We start from the raw sequence: 21,680 nt of genomic DNA, 5'->3' as shown, positions 1-21,680 counted from the left end.
CTACAAAACGCACCTGTCATATCTTGAGCAGTGACCGTAGCCGCGCTGTGAGAGTAGCTATGCTAAAGAAATATCCTCACCACTACGTTAGTTTTTTTTTTACCACTAAGCATGACAGTAACACGGACGTTTGAGTAAACGATAAAGTAAAAGTAAGTTGAATGAAGGTAGGTAAAATAGAGCACATTCAAACGTCTAGTGGAAACAGGTGCCCCGTGCCCGTTTGAAATTGCCGGTTTGGCTTGGTTTGCAGCGTTTAACGTGTCAAAGCGACTCAGGCTATTAGGCATGCCATAGCGGAGGGCTGCGGACATTTTGAATACCAGGGTTTCATTACCGTGCTCCGATATCGTGCTACAAACGGGCGTCTTGCTTTTTGCCAGCACCGAAAAGATGTCGCAGCAGCCGATATCCGATCGCAACGACAACGATGTGGCAGCGGCACTTGCCTTCATTACAGCAAACGTGACCACCTTTACTAAAGACGCCGACGCCCATCGCTACTGTGGCAAAGTCAAATGCCCTTGTCAAAGCGTTGGCAAACGCTGACTATGAATGTAGTGTTCTATCAAAGGTGTTGTGCCGGACGAAGGAACCGCCTTTGTTAGGTCTGTCTGAAGAAAGCGCCGTCAAGTTCTGTAAGAAAAAAAGAAACGCACTAAATTGCGGTAGTTGTTCTCCGCGAGGCTGCCGGTAGACTTGTAACACCGTAGAGCATTTCTAAACATTAATGCCCTCAATGACTGTCCTTTTGCTTCTAGCTTCTCTTCTGTATCTTTTTGTGTTGTTATATATTTTTTGCACCTATTACTTTGTCAAAGCACGTCCATGGACAGACGTACTATAATGTCTTTGATGGAAGTAAGATAGAAGAATGCCCAGAAAAACAAAAGGGCAGCTTTTACCAGGTACAATGAAGGAAAATTTCATACAGTCTGCTGTAATGTTTACAACGGCGTAAACAATAGTGAAACTTTCAAAGTGTCATAAATTCGCAGCCATGTTTTTTGGTAAGCAAGAACAGTTTTGCCATTTCAACACAAATTGTCCGCCACTTAGCAAATGACCCCATTAAGTCATTGTTTTATTTATTTTTTTGCGGAACATTTTTCGTTGTATACGCATAAGCTGCTTATGTGCTATTTACATTGCTCTGTCGCAGACGTGGATGAGTGCCGCGAAGGCACACATAACTGCAGGCGGTCCACGCAAAGGTGTGAGAATACCAATGGCGGCTTCACCTGTCGGGAGAATATTCCCTGCCCTTCAGGTTACCGCATGGACCGAAACACACGCTCCTGCATCGGTAAGTTTATGGGAACAAATTTCATTCACGGCAAACACTATTCGCTAAGTCTACTTTTAAGGCGAGGTTAACAATTTAGGTGTGATCATTTTCTTTCCTAGTGGCCACTACAAGGAAAAAACTACATGTTCTAGCATTTAGTGCAAATAATTTCTCCATGTTTCCTCCACAACACCCGCGAGCTGCTTCGAAGGTTCACAATCACCGATAATGTCTTGACAAAATCACCTTACTGTTATTCACCATCACCTTAATGTTAAGATGCAAATCGGGTCGCAGTGTTTTCTCATGAAGCGTTCCAACAAAAAGAAAACCTGATTCTATACAAATATTTCCATGCTGGAACCAAAAATAATTACGGGGAAGGCATAGATCTTTTTAAAAATGTGAAGGCGGAAGCCTAATATGACGTTTCATTAAACTTTTTGCATCTATTGTTCACACGGTGTCATATCGAACACTCCCAGCACATACAAAGTCCAGATTTTAAACCTTGCTTTTGGCGCATGATGGCCTTAGTTTCCTATGTGCCATAAAACACAACACAACTCCCAGCACACATTTCAATCGCCACTGCACTTATCTTCCACAAGAACTTCCCGATGGCGGTTACAACGAGTGGCATTTGGAGCTACTTCCGCAGCAGGGTACACAGTCTTTAGTAATTTTGGATGTCCCAGTGGAAAGCCTACCAGGAGTATACAGCCGAAAGTCGCGCGTCTCGTCATAACATTTAAGTTATTTTGTTTGCAAAGCTTGCATTGTACTGCATGCTATAGGCATGCAGTTATTTTATTTTAATCTAATGTAACCTGCTCTTATTCCATTGCAATCCATCAAAATCCTCTTAATCCACCACACTCCACCATACCCAGTCGAAGGAACCTGCAGAATACTCTCAAAAGTACGATACAATTTTCCGTAGTTGTGTCGTAACACATTTTTCTGCAGTTCTGTAATACTTCCAGTAGAATTTTAATGAAAAAGCATTTCCTGGCTCATGTGTGGAGTGGACAGACCGTGCCGCTAAGTGCCCACACGAGCTCTCCGTAGTATTGTAATAAAAATAATGTAATGGTTGGTAGATTGGTTGGTTGGTTATTGTGTTTATCATCGCAAAGCAATAAGGCAAGTGTAAAAGTTGATTAAGCAATAGTTGATAAGTAACATACACGTAATAACATTAGTGAAATCAATAAATAGTGGAACGTTTAATTATTGGTTAAGTAATTGATTAAAGAATTTGAGCAGCGGACACACTTTGAAATGTGATCAAATTATATTCGCACGAATGACACGGTAGTTTGACCAAATTTGGTATTCAAACTAATTCAGGTATGGCCAACACGACGGTGACTTAGTTTTAATGCTACACTCCCTGGACTCCCAAATTTTTAATTCTTAAGAATTGGACCAAACTTGGCCTAACCTAACTAAAAAAAAAACTGGCCTAACCTAACTGGCCATAAGAATATGGCCAGTTGAGGGCCCACTTACAAATGGGCAAAAGCTTCCCAAAACTTTGACCGCCTGTACTCTCAAGATTTCACCTGATCAGGATTCATCGGCATGCTGCTTTCTGGCGGCCCGAGTCGTCGCTAGGACAAGCCGGTTTCGTATCAAAGCGACAGTGGATGGCGCTTCGAGACTGACCAACGTTGTAATAAGGGTTCGAATATCGTTACCGCTATGCTCCGGAGGCCATGTAATAATAAAATAAGGATAAGCTGCATTGGCGCGATGCCTCAGGCAGTGGAGTTAGCAGACGCCAGGAGATTGTACCGTCCAGCTGCAGCTAAGTGTCTATATAAAGCTCGCTTGTATCGCCGTTATCACTCGCAGCAACAATTTAGCATTGACCGAAAATGTTCACAATTTACTCGTTACTGAACGTCCTGTGGTCAAGGGCTTATTGTGCGCGCGAAGAAATAATACCAAAGCATGTTTTCGCTGGTGCCGGCTGGCACAGGCAGTCTTGGCTCAAAGCGCAGGCCGGCGTGGCCGAATCGGCATCATTTTCGCGGCACGGAAAGAATTTTGTTACGTTACCGTGACGTTGCAGCTCTTCACGCTCGCATTGGATGTCGTCGTCCACTGGTGCGTTTGCTGCACGCGGCCCGTCGTTGACGTCATGCGGAGCGATCTTCGAAAGCGTGCGGGTTAAGCTTTTATAGCGATTTCATTTGCCACTGGACGCAGGATGTTGAATTTTCGTCCGGTGAAAATAGAGTACGGGCTCATTTGTATTTGCGTACACCTAATATTTGTGTTGGCTGTGAGTAACACTGTGACTAACACTGGCTGTGACTAACACATTTAGGCGCACGCGCCTTGAAACTGGCACAGGCAGTTGCCTTGACAGAGACCCGCTCTAACATGCGTTCTTAATGATCACTTGCTGAACTCATTTCTTCATACGTAAATGCCCAATGTTTCATCAAATAAATGAGAAAGAATCCCAAAATAGTGCGGCATAAGCACTGTGAAGCGAAGACCGCCCATTGCATGAGAGGTGTTCGCTTTTGCATTGCAGACATCGACGAGTGCTCTGAAGGCCAGTACGTGTGTCCCCAGAGGGATGCGCGGTGCGTGAACACGGCTGGCAGCTACAGCTGCATCAAGAAGTCGCGCTATCGCTCCTGCACCCCTGGCTACCGTTTCGACCCTCACGTCAAAGGATGCACAGGTGCCACTTCGTTTCGACGGCCCGGCGTGGCCAGACCCCAGGCTCAGTACTTGTCATGCGGGTTCATCCGGGTGGTTCCCGAGCGCTCGGAGGTGACGGCGGCTGCAGCAACTCGGGCTTGGTGATGCTTCTGAGCTTTTGGTGCTATGGGAGGTTCCGCTAGCTGGAAGGGCCTGTGCTGGACGAGCTGCTTTTTGTGGGTTCTAGCACGCGGGCGTGCCGTTTCATGCCAAGAAGACGTAACTGCCATCTGGGTTTTGCTCCCTCTAGCATCGCATGGAACTGCTACTCTGCACAGCGGGGATTGCCTGCATGACCAGGTCCTGACGATACGTCAAATTCACCCCTGACTTTCCCTTTGTCGCATCGCTTGGGGATGCTGCCCTCCCTACCGTGCCAGCTGCGGCTGTTGTACACGCAAGCAGGTGTCATCTTGTGGACGGCTGCGGTGACCGACGAGAGAATTCCAGATGCTGCACAGTTGCGGTTTATTTGTCAAGTGCGCTGTTCAAAGCCAACACATGCCTGACGTAATCCTCTCCACAGGGAACACAGCTCTGGGAGCGAAATGCTCAAAACGAAATGGTTTTTTTGCACGCTGGGCTCTTGTACTTTTATCGGTTAACCTTGTCAGGAGCACGTTAGAAAGCACGAAAAGCGTCGAATAAAGAAGCAAGTCGCCTTTCATGACGACGAAACTGTTACTGTATAATGGTGGTTGACGACGTTAGATAGATAACCTTTGCATTCGCCTCTTTCCTTCTTTCTTGTGTTTCATTATGCACTGTTTTATGGGAAAAGTGAGGATACTGTTGTACTGCATGTGGGAATAGGATGCGAACATCAGGTTCCAGGAATGTCGCCTTTCGTTCCTCTGAGTCTTGGCAACATGTCTAACGTAGCAGGTGCCTGCAAAAGCAGGTGCCTGCAAACAAGTTGCTTGGGACCAAAGTGCCGCTTGACGAGCTATAGCGGTTTTAGAGCGCACATATGCGTCCTTTCGGCGGTTGACTCGCGTCGCCGTCGGTGGTGTAACCGAGTGAGAGGGTCACTAGCCAACCAGTATTTCTCAGAAGAGAAAGAAGAGCTCCAAGCGCATCGGGTACCCGAGACGGCCCGCTGGGCAGGGTGCAGGCCACTCTGAGGCCGGCGTGAACAAACGCCTTAATTGGTCTCTCTCTAGCTCCCCGATACCACACTCTCCCCTCGCACTCTTTCGCTTTGTAAACGTTAGAGCAGTGCCGAAATTTCGCATCAGATAATATGGTAATCGTCCTCAAAATGTTATGCCGGTCTTAAACTCGCTGCAAACAATAGACACAGGCGTTATTCTTTTTCCTTTGAATTGGTGGCCATATAGCAGGGAGTACCTTGAAAATATGACAGGAGGCATATAAAACGCCCTGGTGCTTGCTTGAGTGGCAGACCATCACAGCGTCAAGGAAGTATTTTTGTTTACCTGTTCACGTCCAATAACTCATGAAACAAATATTTGATTTCCATTTCTCAGACGCATAGAAAGCATGATAGCCGGCAGAAGTGTCTTGTCTTACCCAAATTGAGGCGGGGTGGCTATCAGTTGTTCGTAGGCTTTCCCTCGTAGCGAAAATCCCCGACCAAGACAGAGGTACTGTGCCATCTTGTAGGAGAGGCAACATTGCCTTCCGCTGACTTCACCCGCATGTCATTTTCAGTACCCAAGTACGTGTAGCCAGAGCAACCATTCTAACTTTTGATCTGAAGGTTTGAAACCTATAAATAATTTTTGCACACTCATTGTATTCGATTACATTTCAATCTAAGTCATAAGCAACAGTTCACTGCTTATCATTTTGCATTTTCATTGGCAGTAATTGGAGACCTTGACCGCATTACCTCTTGCAGACATCGACGAATGCGCCGAAGGGTCAAGTCGCTGTGCACCAGACGAGACGTGCGTCAACGGAGTAGGCAGCTTCAGCTGCGTGCCTGCCTCGAATGGGGCCTGCTCTCCCGGATACCGTAGGGACACTGAGACAGGGCGCTGCGAAGGCGAGTTTTAGTACTTTAAGCGGATTTCTTCTCACAAGGGCGTGAGAATGAATCTGTGATCAAATGACATTCAGAAGGGCCGAGTAATTAATGCAACTTTTTGTCATTATGCCTTGTTCTAGTTCAGGGCATTACCCTGCCAGGCACTGAATTATGTATATAGACACTATTGCGCGGTGGAGTGGAGAGGTACATCATGGTCGTAGCGAAGCAAGAATCCTTACCCTTGAAACTTGCAGACATTGACGAATGCGAGGAGTACTTGCACAGCTGCACCGGCCACCTGCAGTGCATCAACACGAGGGGAAGCTACCTGTGCGAGCAGCGCCCAGACGACAAGCACTCTAGCCCCACTGGACCCACGGTCAAGGGGGGAGACGCCGCTGGAAACACCTGCGGCTCCGGATACAGGCCCGACCCATTTACGGGAGCCTGTAGAGGTGAGCCTCACTTCGATTGCGGCGCCTGTTCTGCGTTGGAATTGTACTTTTTGTAACACAGTGAGTTTATGGGGCTTCTCTGCAGGTACTTTTTGTTGTCGAATACATGTGAATGTAACTATTTCTGCCATCCATTATCATGGGCTGGGTTCAATTCACTACATTACAATGATCTATTTAATCAACTTTAATTACATCTCTCTTCCAAACAGCCGCCAGCCTCAATGTACCAGCACAACCGGCTTCGTTTGTTTTGCCTATGTCTCTATCTTTTATTCCCCTTGCATAATGCCGGTAATAGTTCCTGCTACTGACTCACACATTTACAGTTTATTTCCCAGAGAAGTGTTCAAAAGAAAAGTCTCGAAAAAAAAACGAAACTGCATTCTTTCGCTGTCTGCAGACGTGTCCTGACGCGTGGGCATTTCGCATTGACCTGCTTCTCAATTTCAATTCGAGTTTTCATCGCTGATGCTTCTATCATAGGCGCTCATTACCATCCAAAAATAATGCCTGTATGATTATACTACAATGAAGCAAGCTTGAACAATGGTCTCCCCGAGATTTACACCCCACGCTCTCGGAAATCGCTTTTTTATATGCCCTTTACGTGACCGTCCCACCGCTTACCTGAAGAGCTTTTCCTAACATTCGTTTCAGATGACGCTGCGCTTACATAGACCATTTCAGGCAGCGAAACTCACAGGTTTTCCGTGCATAGTGGTGTAGCGTTCAGTAATTGACTCGTGCACGCAGACATCGACGAGTGCCGGGAAGAACATCCATGCTCCAGCAACGAAGTGTGCAGAAACTTCCAAGGCGGATACAATTGTACCTGCAACCATGGATTCAAGCGTGATCAAGCCTCGGGAATCTGCAAAGGCAAGACCTCATTAAATCTCAGACCGGTCATTAATCGACCATTTTTGTTGCAGAGCATCTTCTTCATAGCATTCGGAAATACCGGGGATCGAAGTTAATCAGTACACGATTACGGACGGCGCGGGAAAAAAGTAACTGCCATTTTTTTTTGTGTCGTACTTCTGGCGCAGATGTGAACGAGTGCCAGTACGGCGGACACAACTGTCAGATCGGGTTCCGCTGCGACAACACGCCGGGGTCATTCACCTGCGTCCGCATCTCTGGTTGTGGCACCGGCTACACTGTTAACGCTGCCACTGGAGGGTGTGAAGGTATGAGCGCACTTCTTCTATTGTTTTATTCTCATCCTGCAGAAATAAAAAAATGAAGGCTGGGTTATGTTGCAGCTAAATATAACGAATATTATAAAAAATGCTTCGAGCCCTAGCCCATGGAAGCTAGCCAACTTCTGTTCAAAGTTGTTCGGCTTAGTTTGTAGCGTTTTTTTGTTTGCGAAAATCAATCGATAAATCGGTCGGTCGGTCGGTCGGTCGGTCGGTCGGTCATTCTGTCGGTCGGTCATTCTGTCGGTCGGTCATTCTGTCGGTCGGTCATTCTGTCGGTCGGTCATTCTGTCGGTCGGTCATTCTGTCGGTCGGTCATTCTGTCGGTCGGTCATTCTGTCGGTCGGTCATTCTGTCGGTCGGTCATTCTGTCGGTCGGTCATTCTGTCGGTCGGTCATTCTGTCGGTCGGTCATTCTGTCTGTCGGTCATTCTGTCTGTCGGTCATTCTGTCGGTCGGTCATTCTGTCGGTCGGTCATTCTGTCGGTCGGTCATTCTGTCGGTCGGTCATTCTGTCGGTCGGTCATTCTGTCGGTCGGTCATTCTGTCGGTCGGTCATTCTGTCGGTCGGTCATTCTGTCGGTCGGTCATTCTATCATTCAGTCGGTCATTCTATCATTCAGTCGGTCATTCTATCATTCAGTCGGTCATTCTATCATTCAGTCGGTCATTCTATCATTCAGTCGGTCATTCTATCATTCAGTCGGTCATTCTATCATTCAGTCGGTCATTCTATCATTCAGTCGGTCATTCTATCATTCAGTCGGTCATTCTATCATTCAGTCGGTCATTCTATCATTCAGTCGGTCATTCTATCATTCAGTCGGTCATTCTATCATTCAGTCGGTCATTCTATCATTCAGTCGGTCATTCTATCATTCAGTCGGTCATTCTATCATTCAGTCGGTCATTCTATCATTCAGTCGGTCATTCTATCATTCAGTCGGTCATTCTATCATTCAGTCGGTCATTCTATCATTCAGTCGGTCATTCTATCATTCAGTCGGTCATTGTATCATTCAGTCGGTCATTGTATCATTCAGTCGGTCATTGTATCATTCAGTCGGTCATTGTATCATTCAGTCGGTCATTGTATCATTCAGTCGGTCATTGTATCATTCAGTCGGTCATTGTATCATTCAGTCGGTCATTGTATCATTCAGTCGGTCATTGTATCATTCAGTCGGTCATTGTATCATTCAGTCGGTCATTGTATCATTCAGTCGGTCATTGTATCATTCAGTCGGTCATTGTATCATTCAGTCGGTCATTGTATCATTCAGTCGGTCATTGTATCATTCAGTCGGTCATTGTATCATTCAGTCGGTCATTGTATCATTCAGTCGGTCATTGTATCATTCAGTCGGTCATTGTATCATTCAGTCGGTCATTGTATCATTCAGTCGGTCATTGTATCATTCAGTCGGTCATTGTATCATTCAGTCGGTCATTGTATCATTCAGTCGGTCATTGTATCATTCAGTCGGTCATTGTATCATTCAGTCGGTCATTGTATCATTCAGTCGGTCATTGTATCATTCAGTCGGTCATTGTATCATTCAGTCGGTCATTCTATCATTCAGTCGGTCATTCTATCATTCAGTCGGTCATTCTATCATTCAGTCGGTCATTCTATCATTCAGTCGGTCATTCTATCATTCAGTCGGTCATTCTATCATTCAGTCGGTCATTCTATCATTCAGTCGGTCATTCTATCATTCAGTCGGTCATTCTATCATTCAGTCAGTCGGTCGATAAATTCTTCATCGTTATTATTATCATCAACCGGGCTATATCTGCTGCCGACCAAGGACTTCTTCCATATTCCTTCAATTAATCGGTGCTCTGCTAGTTGCATCCACTTGTGCCCTGTGACCTTTACCTCATCCCTCCACTTGACTTTCTGCAACCCCCTGTGGCGCTTTCCTTTCTTTGGCATCTAATTTGTTACCCTTTTCGACCATCGATTATCCTCTCTTCGCTTCCATGCCCTTCCGATGCCCATTTCTTGAATTAGTAAGTACTAACTACCTGACTTATTATTGGCCAGAGAAAAAAAAAACATCAATGAAAAGTTGTAGATCTCTCCAAAACACGGCGAGCTGCTTTCTTCACATCAATCTATAGCGTTCAGGTAGAATTATGTTTCACCAGCTTCAAACGAAACCAGGAGTTATAAAAAATGCTTTTTGGTGACGGGCGTGCCACCTTAACTCTCGAGACCCGCCTTAGATCACAAAATGCGTTTTTGTCTCAGTGCTCTTTCTGATGAAGCTGTGTGTATGCACTTGGAGAATGATCTAAACAGCAGGCTCTCACGTGACCGCTTTCTTTGAAGGCTAATACATAGGGCTGCGTAAATAGTAGCTTGATGAACATACTGTAGCTGGCCGTTTTTGCAGGTTACAAATATTTACACCTTTTTTCCTCAAGCTAGTGATTTAAATATAGCTAATTTGTCATTAGTTGTTAATTAAATTTGATGGGTGAAAAATACTGCAGATCAGAACAGACGACTTTGAACAGCTATTAGCTGGCTTCATTGGACTAGGGCGCACCATATATTTAAATATTTCACTGTATGTTGCTGGGACACCCGGTATATAGATTAAAGGGTGTGCCATCTAAGCTGAGTCATGAGCTAAATAAAGGAGATAGGATAGAAAAACCAGATACGTACCGCTGCCAGCCGTCTTGTGTACAGCAAGTAATTTTTTGTTTTGAGATTAATTAAGTTGTAATCAAGGCAAATTTTCTAAATTACTAAGTGTTGACTTTGGACAATAAAAGTTGAAGAGTGCCTTCAGAAACTCCCGTTCTGTTATTTGCGATGAGGAAAGCCTCGTGCTTATTGCTTTCCTTGCTCTAAGACATGTCAACGGAGTAAAAATACTGTTATGCTCTGAATCGTGGTTTGAGCAAAGAAGTCAGATGTGGTCACCAATCGACGACCCCTTGACAGCGCTAGGCAGATATGTTGCAGATCATTGCAGTAAGACCGCCGGGATCGCTGCAACCTGCACTGCTAAATGCGCCGAAGAACTGAAGCGGGCAAAGAAACTGTCGCCAACGTTTGTTTTAACTTACTGTTGCTGGTTTTTGTCTCTGGGTATTTGCTCGTCACGGTTTTTTTCTGCCTTTTCTTCAACATGTCGACTTATTCTGCCTTTCGACCCTTGTTCCTTTTCGGTGCTACTGAAAAATGTGCATATGATGCAATAACTTCATACAGGCCTTATCATGCCATGTCATGCAAATATCATACAAATGTCCTCCACTGTCATAGAAATACCACAAAACGTTTATGACACTCTGTGCTTTTGCATGAAAGTGCAGTTCCCAAACCTTAATTTTTTATTCCCGGGAGACCAGCAAGTGTTCACGTTTGCACAGATGTCCTTTAATTGTGCTCGGCGCCTGTCTCTCTGCAGACGACGACGAATGCGCTCAAGGCATTCACAACTGCTTCGGCGATTTCGAATGCCTCAACACTGAAGGCTCCTTCCGATGCGTGCGGCGCACCTGTCCACAGGGGAGCCGTAGGCTGGACGATGGCAGCTGCCTGGCTACCGACTGTCCACCCGGACACACAAGCGACAGCTTCGGGCACTGCGCAGGTTGGGCAAAACGCACACATATGACCGTACCATACGCGCATGAAGATATATATCAGGTTATAAAACGATGGCAAACGAGGTTGGTATACCCTGCCACCGAGAAACAAAGTACTCAAAACGTGATTCTGGCTCACCGATATATTGCTTAATCATGATGGGAACAATCGTCAATATGTTTATATACTCTTATGTATGGCATGCAAGCGAGCTTCGCAGCTCTGCAGGCAGTGGTGCAGTATCCTATGAAAACTGAAATTGTAGTGGTCTTGATTAGTGCCTGTTGCAACTTGCAAACATATTTTACTCACTTGCTTCGATATCTATAGATGTAGTAAGTAAGCGAAAAAGAGCGATTTCTCTACTGTATCGGAAAATATTCAAAGGTGTGACATGACAGAACCGAGAAACCATTCAAAACTTCTTAGTCCGATGCACCACAAGAGACAACTCTAATTAAGCCGATCCCGCAGTTACGGCATCAGGCTCTTTTTCCTTGTTTTCTTTATGGAGCGCGGGGAAGGGGGGGGGGGGGGGGCATAAATTGACCATTAAAATCGAGTCGCATAGCATGGCTTTAGGCGTGTGGCAATGTAGGGCGTAACGAGTAGCTATATTTTGCAACTGCACTTGAATGCCCATTTTAAAGGGTTGCGAAAACATTGCCCTAGAGTTTTATGGGATCTCATAGGTGTTGTTTAAAAATGCTGCAGAAAGGCTCCTTTTCAAGAGAAGTGCTTTATATTGTGTGTAAAGTTGGCTTGCATATACATTTGTTTACGTAGTTTATTTCGCCATTCTCTACCCCTGCTCTTGCACAGACATCAACGAATGCGCGCATAACCGCACCCTGTGCGGCCGCTACCATCGGTGCATCAACACCGTTGGCTCGTACCACTGCGAAAGCCTTCTCTCCTGCAGCCCGGGCTACGAACCAAACCCCCAGGGAAACCAGTGCCTTGGTATGTAGCACGATGTGGCCTTTATCATGCAACTAAAGAGCTGTAGCAAAAGTAGCTGCTAATATATAGTTACGAAAACGAAAATCTGCTTCGAAACTTGGCTGTTGCCCATGGTGGAAGGAAAAACTTCCTCCATGCTGTTGCCTATGGCTACATTGTGGAAGTTGGCACACAGAGAGGTTGACTAGAAGCTGAAGCAGGAGCTCTTTGCCGTCGTTGACTTCAAAGAAGCTAATTATATTGCTTGTCATATTTTAATCTGTCTTTGCTCTCTTAGATCTGCGCGATTTTTCTTTTGAATTCTCACTAAATCTATTTCCTATAAATAAAGTGGTGGGAAACATTTCGCAGATCTTGTAGACAATTTCTAAGGTTTTCCTGAGGAACTCCTTGTTTCGCTAAATGTATAAATACCCTTGAAACTTATAACGGATATTTTTTTTTTTTATTAAGCTGATGACTGTACCGAAAATGACTGCCGATCCCTCTCTACCGTTATAAACTCATCGCCCTTTAACATTTACACTGCACCCACCTCAATAGGTTTCATTGTGGGGGAACTCTTCTCGCAGTTTAAACTTCTAAGGTGTCTACTAGCCGGTCTACTAACAAGCATTGTGTGGATCAGCCAGTAAAACTTTTTTGTGTGATTTGCTCAGAAATAAATGCTGATTGGTAGATTTACTGATGGATTGATTTCTCGTAAGTGTGGCGACAGTGAGCTAACCTGAGACTTTCCCTCCAGTCACACCGCCAAACTTTAACACATCGACATATGTGGAATTTAGTGACTGGTGTGATGAGCCAGCTCTTGTACAACTGGAGTGCCTTTTTTGCAATTCCGGTTGACTTCTGTAGTTAACGTACGCGCTAGCGCGTGCGTTGTATCCGAATGGAGTTTTATTCACAAACCATAGTGTAAACGACATGTCAATGTCGCTAGTAAAGAACATCCTGGTACTAGACGAAGGTGTAACGCGTAAACAAAGTTCACTCCTCCGCTTGAAATTTCATCGCAGTCATCCAGTTTAACATTGCATTGTTTACTAGCATGCAATATGAGGTACATAGCCCTATGATCTGAAGCAATAAATAGGCACAGAGTATATCACAGAAATCTTATTACCTCCTGCTCAGTTCCAATGTAGACGGTGGAAGTCTAAATAATAAATGACTATACATGACTGTCACTTGACGGGAGGTATGCTCAAAGACCCTATACTTCATCACAACCACCTTTTGGATTCCGGTAGATGCAAGAAGGCAGTTGCTTGTTCGTCAAACACTCATCGTGAGAAACGTTGCAGTAACGAAATTAGTGATCAGACTTCATAGCGAGTGGGTAAACCGGAAGGTATAATTCTATACACGTGCGCGAAAGTCCAAAGTTGTTGGGCTACGTTTTCTGCGCAAAATCAACTATTTATGTCTTCGCAAGAAACGCGCGCTAAGTGTGTAATTTCTTTTTACTCTTTATGTGAGATGTTATGCCGCCCGTCTGATGTAATGTGCCTTAACTAAAATGCATAATGCATTTCGCCTACTCCTCTTTATCGCTATTGCAGACATTGACGAATGCGCTACGAACTCCCACGACTGCCGAGAGAACCAGACGTGCAGTAACCAACCCGGAAGTTACGCGTGCGAGTGCCCCATCGGGTACCGCATGAACTCCTTTAGGGACTGCGAAGGTAAGTCACTCGCACTGAAAATCCAGAGGAGAAATATTTTTCGTGCGAGCAGTACAAGAGTCTGGGCCGTTGTATTCGCCGTTTTGTGCGCAGATATCGACGAGTGCACACGCTTCTCCGGTCGGGTGTGCGCCATCAACTCGAACTGCATCAACACGCCCGGATCGTACACATGTGACTGCAATCCTGGGTTCAAGAGGGGCTATGATGCACGTACCTGCATTGGTAAGGAATTACGGAGCGCCTAAGCAATTCTTGTGATTCCTAAATGCAAGAGTAGTATTGTTGCTCAGTTATGATGTAGATTTCACCGATTCATCTTGGGACTATTGAGACTTTATAGTGCTGCGACCTCACTGTCCGACAGCTGAAGGCTGGCTGACGTTGCCGAAGGATACTCACTATCCGGCAGTGAAATTTGTGACGGAGTGGGGATGCCAGCGGCTAGGTCATGCGATATGACGTAACTGGATTGCCGTGTTTGTACTATGCGTACTTGCCACGGGCTTCTGGTAGCGCGGGGTTCTCGCACAGTAAGTCAAGTAATGCCAGGAATGCCCTTGCATTACAAATTCTATCAATACACCCATGCATCGTTTTTTGTCCTTTGGCGAGTCCAGGTAATACAGCCGTTTTTTGCGAGTCCTATACTCGCAGACAACTTTCCTTGGGTGTGCAGCCAGCGCGACACAAGAAAGAAGAAAATGGGCCTTTGGCCCTTTCTTCCTCAGCACTAGCGACCCTGCGCTGTCTCTCCAGGTTCCCAATTTAACACATCTGCACCCCTAAACGGAACAATGAACAGTCCACTACCCATCGCACAAGGACAAAGGCCCGTTGCCTTCCATTTTATGCGTAGCCTTCAGTGCAGAGCGACAAAATTGTGACGCAAGTAGCGCCACCTGCCGCGTCTGGAGGGAGGCTGAAGAACCAAGGTTTGAACTGGCCTGAACTAGCACAGCTTTTTAAGAATACACAGCTGGAATCCGAGAAGGAATGTGGATTCAAGTGCTTGTGACTTGATTCATATGGCAACTTGTACGTGTTGGTACATGACACGGAGAGATGGCAGCGCAAAAGGGGGAGGAACTTAGCCGAGAGCGCCATCCTTCTCGTCTCATCTAGATCCTTGTCCCTTTTTCGCTACCATCTGTTCATGAGCTTGTGACTTGGTTGCTTGTGGCGGTTGTGCCGTTTAAAAGTATATAAAATAAACAACGATGCTTTACGTCAGTTCCTTGTTGCTTTAATACCTTGTCGCACTGTAAAACCTAGCACTTCATCGCGAAGCCTTTTTGACCATATGTCTTCCTCTCATATTTTCTTTCAAGACGTCAACGAGTGCGAAGAGAGGTTGCACGCTTGCGATCACTCGTGCATTAACACGTGGGGCTCGTATCAGTGCATCTGCCGAAAGGGATTCCGTCTTGATGCGGACGAAAGGACATGCTCGGGTAAGACTCCTGGATAATTACCGCATCACTACCGTCAAGAAAATATTGCAGGAACCCATCTCATTCGCTTCCAGTCATATTAAAAAAAACATCCTTTATGAAAAGTGTGACAGCGGGACCCCAGGCATAGTCCTTCGCAATGCCCGTTGTTTATATTTGACCCTACACGACAGCTACATGAAAATTTTCTTTGTATGTACCAGTTTACAAATTCTGAAGCAGTAACCAGAGCTTATATGACCGCGGCAAATTTCAAACGTTGACTTCTGTGTGCATCGACAAAGGGGGTATAGTGAAATGGTTCTCGTCTGTCACATTTTCACAATGCGGCAAAAATAAAGCAAAATAAAGCAAAGTGAAACTAAATGAAACTAAAAATGTTGGTTCATTTCGGCAGTTTTGATAATGCACTAGGGTTCATTCCCCATTAGATGTCGATTGTTAATACGGTGATTTTCCTGCGTGACCTCTTCAGACGTCGACGAATGCGAGATGTGGGCAGGTCGCGGTAGCCTTTGCATCGGCACTTGCGTCAACGAGCCAGGCTCCTACTCATGTTCCTGTCCAGAGGGCTACCTGCTTGGCAACGACAAGAGGACTTGTCAAGGTACGGCCTGAATTCGCTTCATATAGGTCTCTGCTGTGCGCACTGCATACATATGACTAACTTTTTACCGTGCAGTCGTGATGGAGAGATGGCGTGTCTCCACTTCTGCGCAGATATTGACGAGTGCGAGCGTGGTGACGTCTGCCGGGGCGAAAACGAAGTATGCCTGAACACGCGGGGTGGTTATCGGTGCAACGTACTTGAGTGCCCGTCCGGTTACTTCAGGGATCCCGACCACAAAACGTAGGACTTTTGGTGGTTTTTCTGGATTTTGAACATTCACGAGCCTCGCACCTCTCACCATGACTATAACGAGCGCTTAGTGGCCACCAGCATCATGCGTAAAGCGGTACTCTGCACTGCTAGCGTCACCTCCAGTCTTCATTCTGTACCTAGTTTAGTATAATTTGATTATTATGTCCGAGACGTTTTACTCCAGCCGACGTATTCGTCCTCGTCCTCAACCACATTAAACATTTGCCTCTCTCTGGCTTTGCCCATGACAGCACACCTTCTGCCACCATCTAAATGCCAGCATTGGTTAGTGCAGGTGCTGGCCACCATCCGCGCACATAACTATATACAGCTGCAGTAGAAAGATATCACGACGTGTTAGAGAAGCGGCAGGTATTGATATAAACGCCATATTACGCTATGTTTGTGAGTGTCCGATTATGATGCTATTGTTATAGAGACTGCTTCCCAAAGATACATACTAAAGGTGACTTATACAGGATTTGAGGAAGCTGGCGATTGGGCAGGAGGTTTTCAGTCTTTTGGTACATCACCACTAGTGCGTCGTCGATATGCTAGTCGTTCTTTATCCAGGTCACGTCCACTGCTGGACCAAGGGCTGACGTGATGTTTTCCAGTTACACATGGCACTTCTCCAGCAATGGTCATCATATCCTAGCGGACATCCTATCCTTTGTTATGGGCGAATTCGCCCAGTGTGGTAACTCACCAGAATCAAATGAATATATAAACTCGCCGCTGCGTTTCAGTGGTTATGACGCTCGACTGCTGAGCATAAAGACACGGCTTCGCATCCTGGCCACGGCGGCTGCTTTTCAATGAAGGGGCGAAAAACGAGGAGGCTGTGTACTATGCTGTGGCAGTGCATGTTAAAGAATTTCATGTGGTCGAAATTTCCGGATCCGTCTATTAAGACGTCCTTCGAAGCCCGGGCAAGTTTGAGACGTTAAACAGTATATATCAAACAAACCAAATGAGGATATAGGGGCCCTTCAAGGTAACTTACTATCTTTGTTTATCAATTAAGCCGGAGAACCTTGGAGTTGGTGTAATTCACGCGTTTTGCTTTTATCCTGTAGAGTACGACGAACACGTACGGCACCTCCGCTTCACTCAGCGCGTGACTGAGGATGAGATCCACGTCAATGATAATGATACCCATAACTGTCCCGCCCCACCCTGCAGGCGGTGCAAACGAGAAAAGCGTGAGTGCCCTCCGGACGACCAGCTGTGCCGCATGGAACCAGTCTCGCTCTCCTTCAACTACTTCACATTGCCGCACAACATGAAAATACCAGCATCCGGACAGCAGGACTTTTTCACCATGCGGGGGCCGCGTTTCAGCTTCTCCCACGTCGACTTTGAACTGGACCTGGTCGAGGCCCGTGCTTCGTCAAGGTGACTTGATTTATACAAGCGAAGTACGCGCTACCAAATATCGTTGCACTCCCAGAGTATTCGCTGAGATGTACCGGTTTCGATACCCAATGGCGTCAGATGCACATCGGTTTTACAATGGGTACAAGATTTCCCCTCTTCTTGGTGTTCGGGTCTTCTGGGTGATAATGCTCGGGAAAGGGGTCTTACAACGCAATACCGCTGTGTTTAAATTCTCTACCTTACCAGACGGCATAAAGCTATCGTTTCTGTTTTTACCAACTGTGTCTTAATGGAACACAAATTGTGCATTGTTCCGGCCCTACGCAGTTCTTTATATAAATTTTTTTAATGCCTGTTTAATGGTAGCAGTGGCTGTTACCAACTTTTGTGGCTTTGATAACGGCTGCCGCGCTTACGACGCCAGTGCATGCACAACTTGATATAGCATCCTAGTTTTAAAAAATTAGCTGTGGCTTAGCTTGTGGCTAATCCTGGAGTTAAGCGAAAGCAATCATGCATGGCTACGCTTAGGTTCGGCTTGAAAGTAAAGACATGGCTTTTGCACATAGTAGTTTACTCTATGGTTCCAGCTTTATTTATGCCTTAGGCGAATCACTTCACGTATGAGCTCCTCTTGCCTGTAGTTGACCATTCTCATTCGGATGTATAAAAGACTTCTAATGGTATGCCATCCTTTCTATTAAGAACTCCAGGGCACACCGCCATCAAAGTTCGAACGAACCGTCTGTACCAGCAAGTCGCTGTTGTCATTGACCTCTACCAACTCCTCAGTTATCTGTCTCCTCCTCCTTCTTCTTCTTCTTCTTCTTCTTCTTCTTGCTTGTGTTCCACGCTGTGATGGTGCTACGGGAACACGGTGTCACGCCGACGGCTTGAAAACGTACCGCAGTGTAGCTCTCGTTACAAGAATACGAGGCATTTAAATTCCGCCTTTAAGAGTATCCGCGACAGCGGTAACGGCTGCCCATACGGATCGTAATTATCGTATTCACATTTTGTAAGTTCAATACTTACATTTATTAGCATGCGCGGTGGTGCAAGGGTTAAGGCACTCGACTGCTGTACTTAAACATGCGGGATGGAATCCTGACCGCGGCAGCTGTTTGTGATAGAAGCGAAAATCAAGGTGACCATGTGCTGCGTAATGGCAGTGCACGCCAGTGGGATATCAGAGCCCTCCTCTACGGCGTCTCTCATAGCCTGAGCCGCTTTGGCACGTTAAACCCCGCAAAGCAAGCCAAATTTAATTGCTAATATTTTAATCTGTGCCTCCAATCTCACACACACACTCTTTACCAACAGTCGTAAGCAACTTCATTATATGAAAGGCGGAGTGTTATTCTACTTTGAATGTTGCTCGCTGTAATTGGCTCCATCAATGTAGATGGTGCGTCACCCATGGAAGTTTCGTGTAACCGGTCGTAGCCGAAATATTGGTTGTAATCTAAAACAATAATCTTCCCGGCGTACCTTTCCAGAGTTGCAAAGATGCAGTTATGTTTGAAATGCCTTGCATACTCGCTTTGCCAGTACACTATGTTTTGAGATAAAATATTAACTGCAATTAACTCCTTGCCGACGCAGATGCATGAAGCGTCACCAATGAAAGTTTCGAATAACCCGTCGTAGTCGAAAACTTATTTGTATTCTAAAACAAATATTCCTGTCCTAAAACAAATATTCTTGTCTTCAACCACATCTAACGTTAAATATTTGCGCAGGATTGTTTGAAAGGCCTTATTATAACATATTTTACCGGTGCAATGTGCTTCGACATAGATTAACCAAAATAAAATTAAATAACAATTATTATTATTTATTAACTGAGTTAATGATTGATAAATAATTACCCACTGTATCCTGCTGCGTATAGAACGAGATGATTGTTTCGGCTCTGTAGCATACTGCATTGTTAAGATATGTTGTCGCGGAGCATAGCCACCCCTTCTGATGTAAAGTGGCTAACATTCAACCTTTTTTGCGTCTCTGTAGAGCCCACGGGATTGAGGTGGCGACCAGAGAGCACTTCTTCCTGCGCCGTGTGGGTCACAACGAGGCCATGGTGTCCATCGTGCGACCGCTGCAGGGGCCACAGGACATCCAGCTGGAGCTGAAGACCACCATCTTCCACCGCGGCCTGTACAGCGGCAGTGCGCTCGCAAAAATCTTCATCTACGTCACCGAGCACGAGTTCTAGGCCTTTGTCTGATACCTGGTTGTGGAAAGAAGACGACGTTTAGAGACACCACGTCCATACATCCATCTCATCATATGTTTTTCACTCCTGACATAAAGCATTGTCCTTTGGAGCCTCTCATATAGTTTTAAAGCTGTATACCTTGTGGCTTTGAAACATACTTGCGCGCCATTCAGTTTTTTTTTTTTTTTCATTTATATTTTACTCACTCGGTTTAGATCGCGTTTTTCGTCGGTTTGGTTGCCGCGTCAAGCGGCTAATATTTCTATGCTAGCACTTTCATGCATTGAGCTCCCTACGAGCCATAACTTGCCGCCAAATGAACTAGCAAGACAATATATTTTAGTCAATGGCGGCAACGTCATTGGTGACTTGGTAAGAAACCGTCCAACACCGAAGTTGGGAATGGAAAGGCCTTCAGAAAATGGCAGCACTCGTCACGTGATAAAAAATATGAAAAACAACTAGTTTGTACTTTTGAAACATACACAGGGGGCTGGATGGTGTGGGCGCTGTTTACCACATATATATGGAGTACCACGTAGACGATTACTCAACGTTTAATTCGTTATCCTGCCATCTCATTGGAATGCATTTTGGCAAGAATGGATCGGGCCTTTTCAATGCAATTTGCAGCACAACATCGTGCTGAGCATGAAAAATGACCAATTTGGCCAAATCTTCTTTTTGCTTCGCTAAGAGTTCTTCTTCAAATACTTTTTTGAAACATTTATGCATCGATAACTCCCTTGAGTTCTGAACATTTTCGTTCAAAACTGCAAATAAGTCGGGTTATCTGGATAGACAATGGAAGCGCCTGAAATCGCTTCCGGTTCCATGGTTTAGCTAAAGATGACCACACGCGCACTGTAGCTCCGGGCAGGCGCTTGAACTATTAATACTCAACTGCGCTTCAAATTATTTATAACAAGAAAACTGATGCAGTTATTGTCGTGGATAATTATGGCTCATATTTCGCGTGTCTCTTGTAATGTTATCGATTTGCGAATAAACGTTCCTTCACAAATCGCAGTGCTCATTGAGTCAGTTTACGTACGACTTACTCATAACACTTAGTTAAGAGCCGCATAGCTCCCCTCAGTGCAACCTTCGCATCCGCTAAGTGGCTACAGAATCCCGTTTCTTAGTTGGAGTCCGTGTCGAATTCCTGCCGTCCCCCTTTTAATGGAGGCCGATGCGAGAACGGTCTGGTGCAGTACGATGGAAGCGCGCCGAGAAATCCTAGATAATGAAATTATATGCTGGTTATCTCACTACAGCCTACCTCTCTGCTTTTTGCAAGATTAGCAATATTAAAACTTTCTCATCGACATGAAACATCTCATTTCGCCTCCAATCACCAAACATACCGATCAAACGGATCTGCTAGGCGCTAAGTGGCCTAGCAGATCATTTCAAGGTCGTTTTTGTATTTTATCAGCACAGCATAAAATAGCGAAAATACCTTTTAGCGAAAATTTTCCCATTCATCGGCCAGACGGACTTCCACTGATGCTCTCGTTTCCTTTTGCTAGCCAGGCCAAGCGGACGTTTCACAGCAGGGCAAATGTGTTAACATATACAGAGTCTGTGCTTTCAAATCCTTGATCAGTGTTAGTGAGGCGCATTTTCTTGGCTTTTCTGAGCGTCACATCTCGCTTCTCTTGAGACAAAGTGAACAAGAATGTTAGGCGTTTTTCCTGCTCGGGCGCGCAAGCGATGGCAGCTCTCTATGTCAGCTTCGATAATAGGGTCATTGAGCCTTTCCAAGTTCGGAAACTATATCGAGAACACTTTCATCTTCTTTCTGCTCTACACCCTGGATTTAGAT

At 45.5% G+C, this 21,680-nt stretch overlaps 1 protein-coding gene across 5 annotated transcripts in view; it reads left to right on the top strand.

Annotated features, from left to right (window-relative positions):
* LOC146208311 (uncharacterized) overlaps positions 1-20,881 on the top strand; it is a 43,607-nt gene extending 22,726 nt beyond the window's left edge. For 4 of the 5 annotated variants that reach the window (XM_084592666.1, XM_084592644.1, XM_084592636.1 and 1 more), the window contains 15 exons: positions 1,163-1,306; positions 3,840-3,992; positions 5,877-6,023; positions 6,263-6,463; positions 7,220-7,345; positions 7,516-7,656; positions 11,100-11,285; positions 12,104-12,244; positions 13,810-13,935; positions 14,029-14,160; positions 15,267-15,389; positions 15,865-15,996; positions 16,110-16,239; positions 17,437-17,649; positions 19,645-20,881. In XM_084592666.1, the coding sequence (XP_084448792.1) occupies positions 1,163-1,306; positions 3,840-3,992; positions 5,877-6,023; positions 6,263-6,463; positions 7,220-7,345; positions 7,516-7,656; positions 11,100-11,285; positions 12,104-12,244; positions 13,810-13,935; positions 14,029-14,160; positions 15,267-15,389; positions 15,865-15,996; positions 16,110-16,239; positions 17,437-17,649; positions 19,645-19,849 (2,300 nt within the window). In that variant the 3' untranslated portion in view covers positions 19,850-20,881. The remainder of the gene's footprint in view (positions 1-1,162; positions 1,307-3,839; positions 3,993-5,876; positions 6,024-6,262; positions 6,464-7,219; positions 7,346-7,515; positions 7,657-11,099; positions 11,286-12,103; positions 12,245-13,809; positions 13,936-14,028; positions 14,161-15,266; positions 15,390-15,864; positions 15,997-16,109; positions 16,240-17,436; positions 17,650-19,644) is intronic. The other variant, XM_084592658.1, reaches the window with a different exon arrangement.
* Positions 20,882-21,680: the final 799 nt, after the last annotated feature.

This window comes from Amblyomma maculatum, chromosome 1, assembly GCF_055883805.1.
Source record: "Amblyomma maculatum isolate TAMU_Amacu chromosome 1, ASM5588380v1, whole genome shotgun sequence".
NCBI lineage: Eukaryota > Metazoa > Arthropoda > Arachnida > Ixodida > Ixodidae > Amblyomma > Amblyomma maculatum.
Note: the sequence above shows the minus strand (reverse complement) of the source record. Positions and strands in the feature narration are given on the sequence as shown.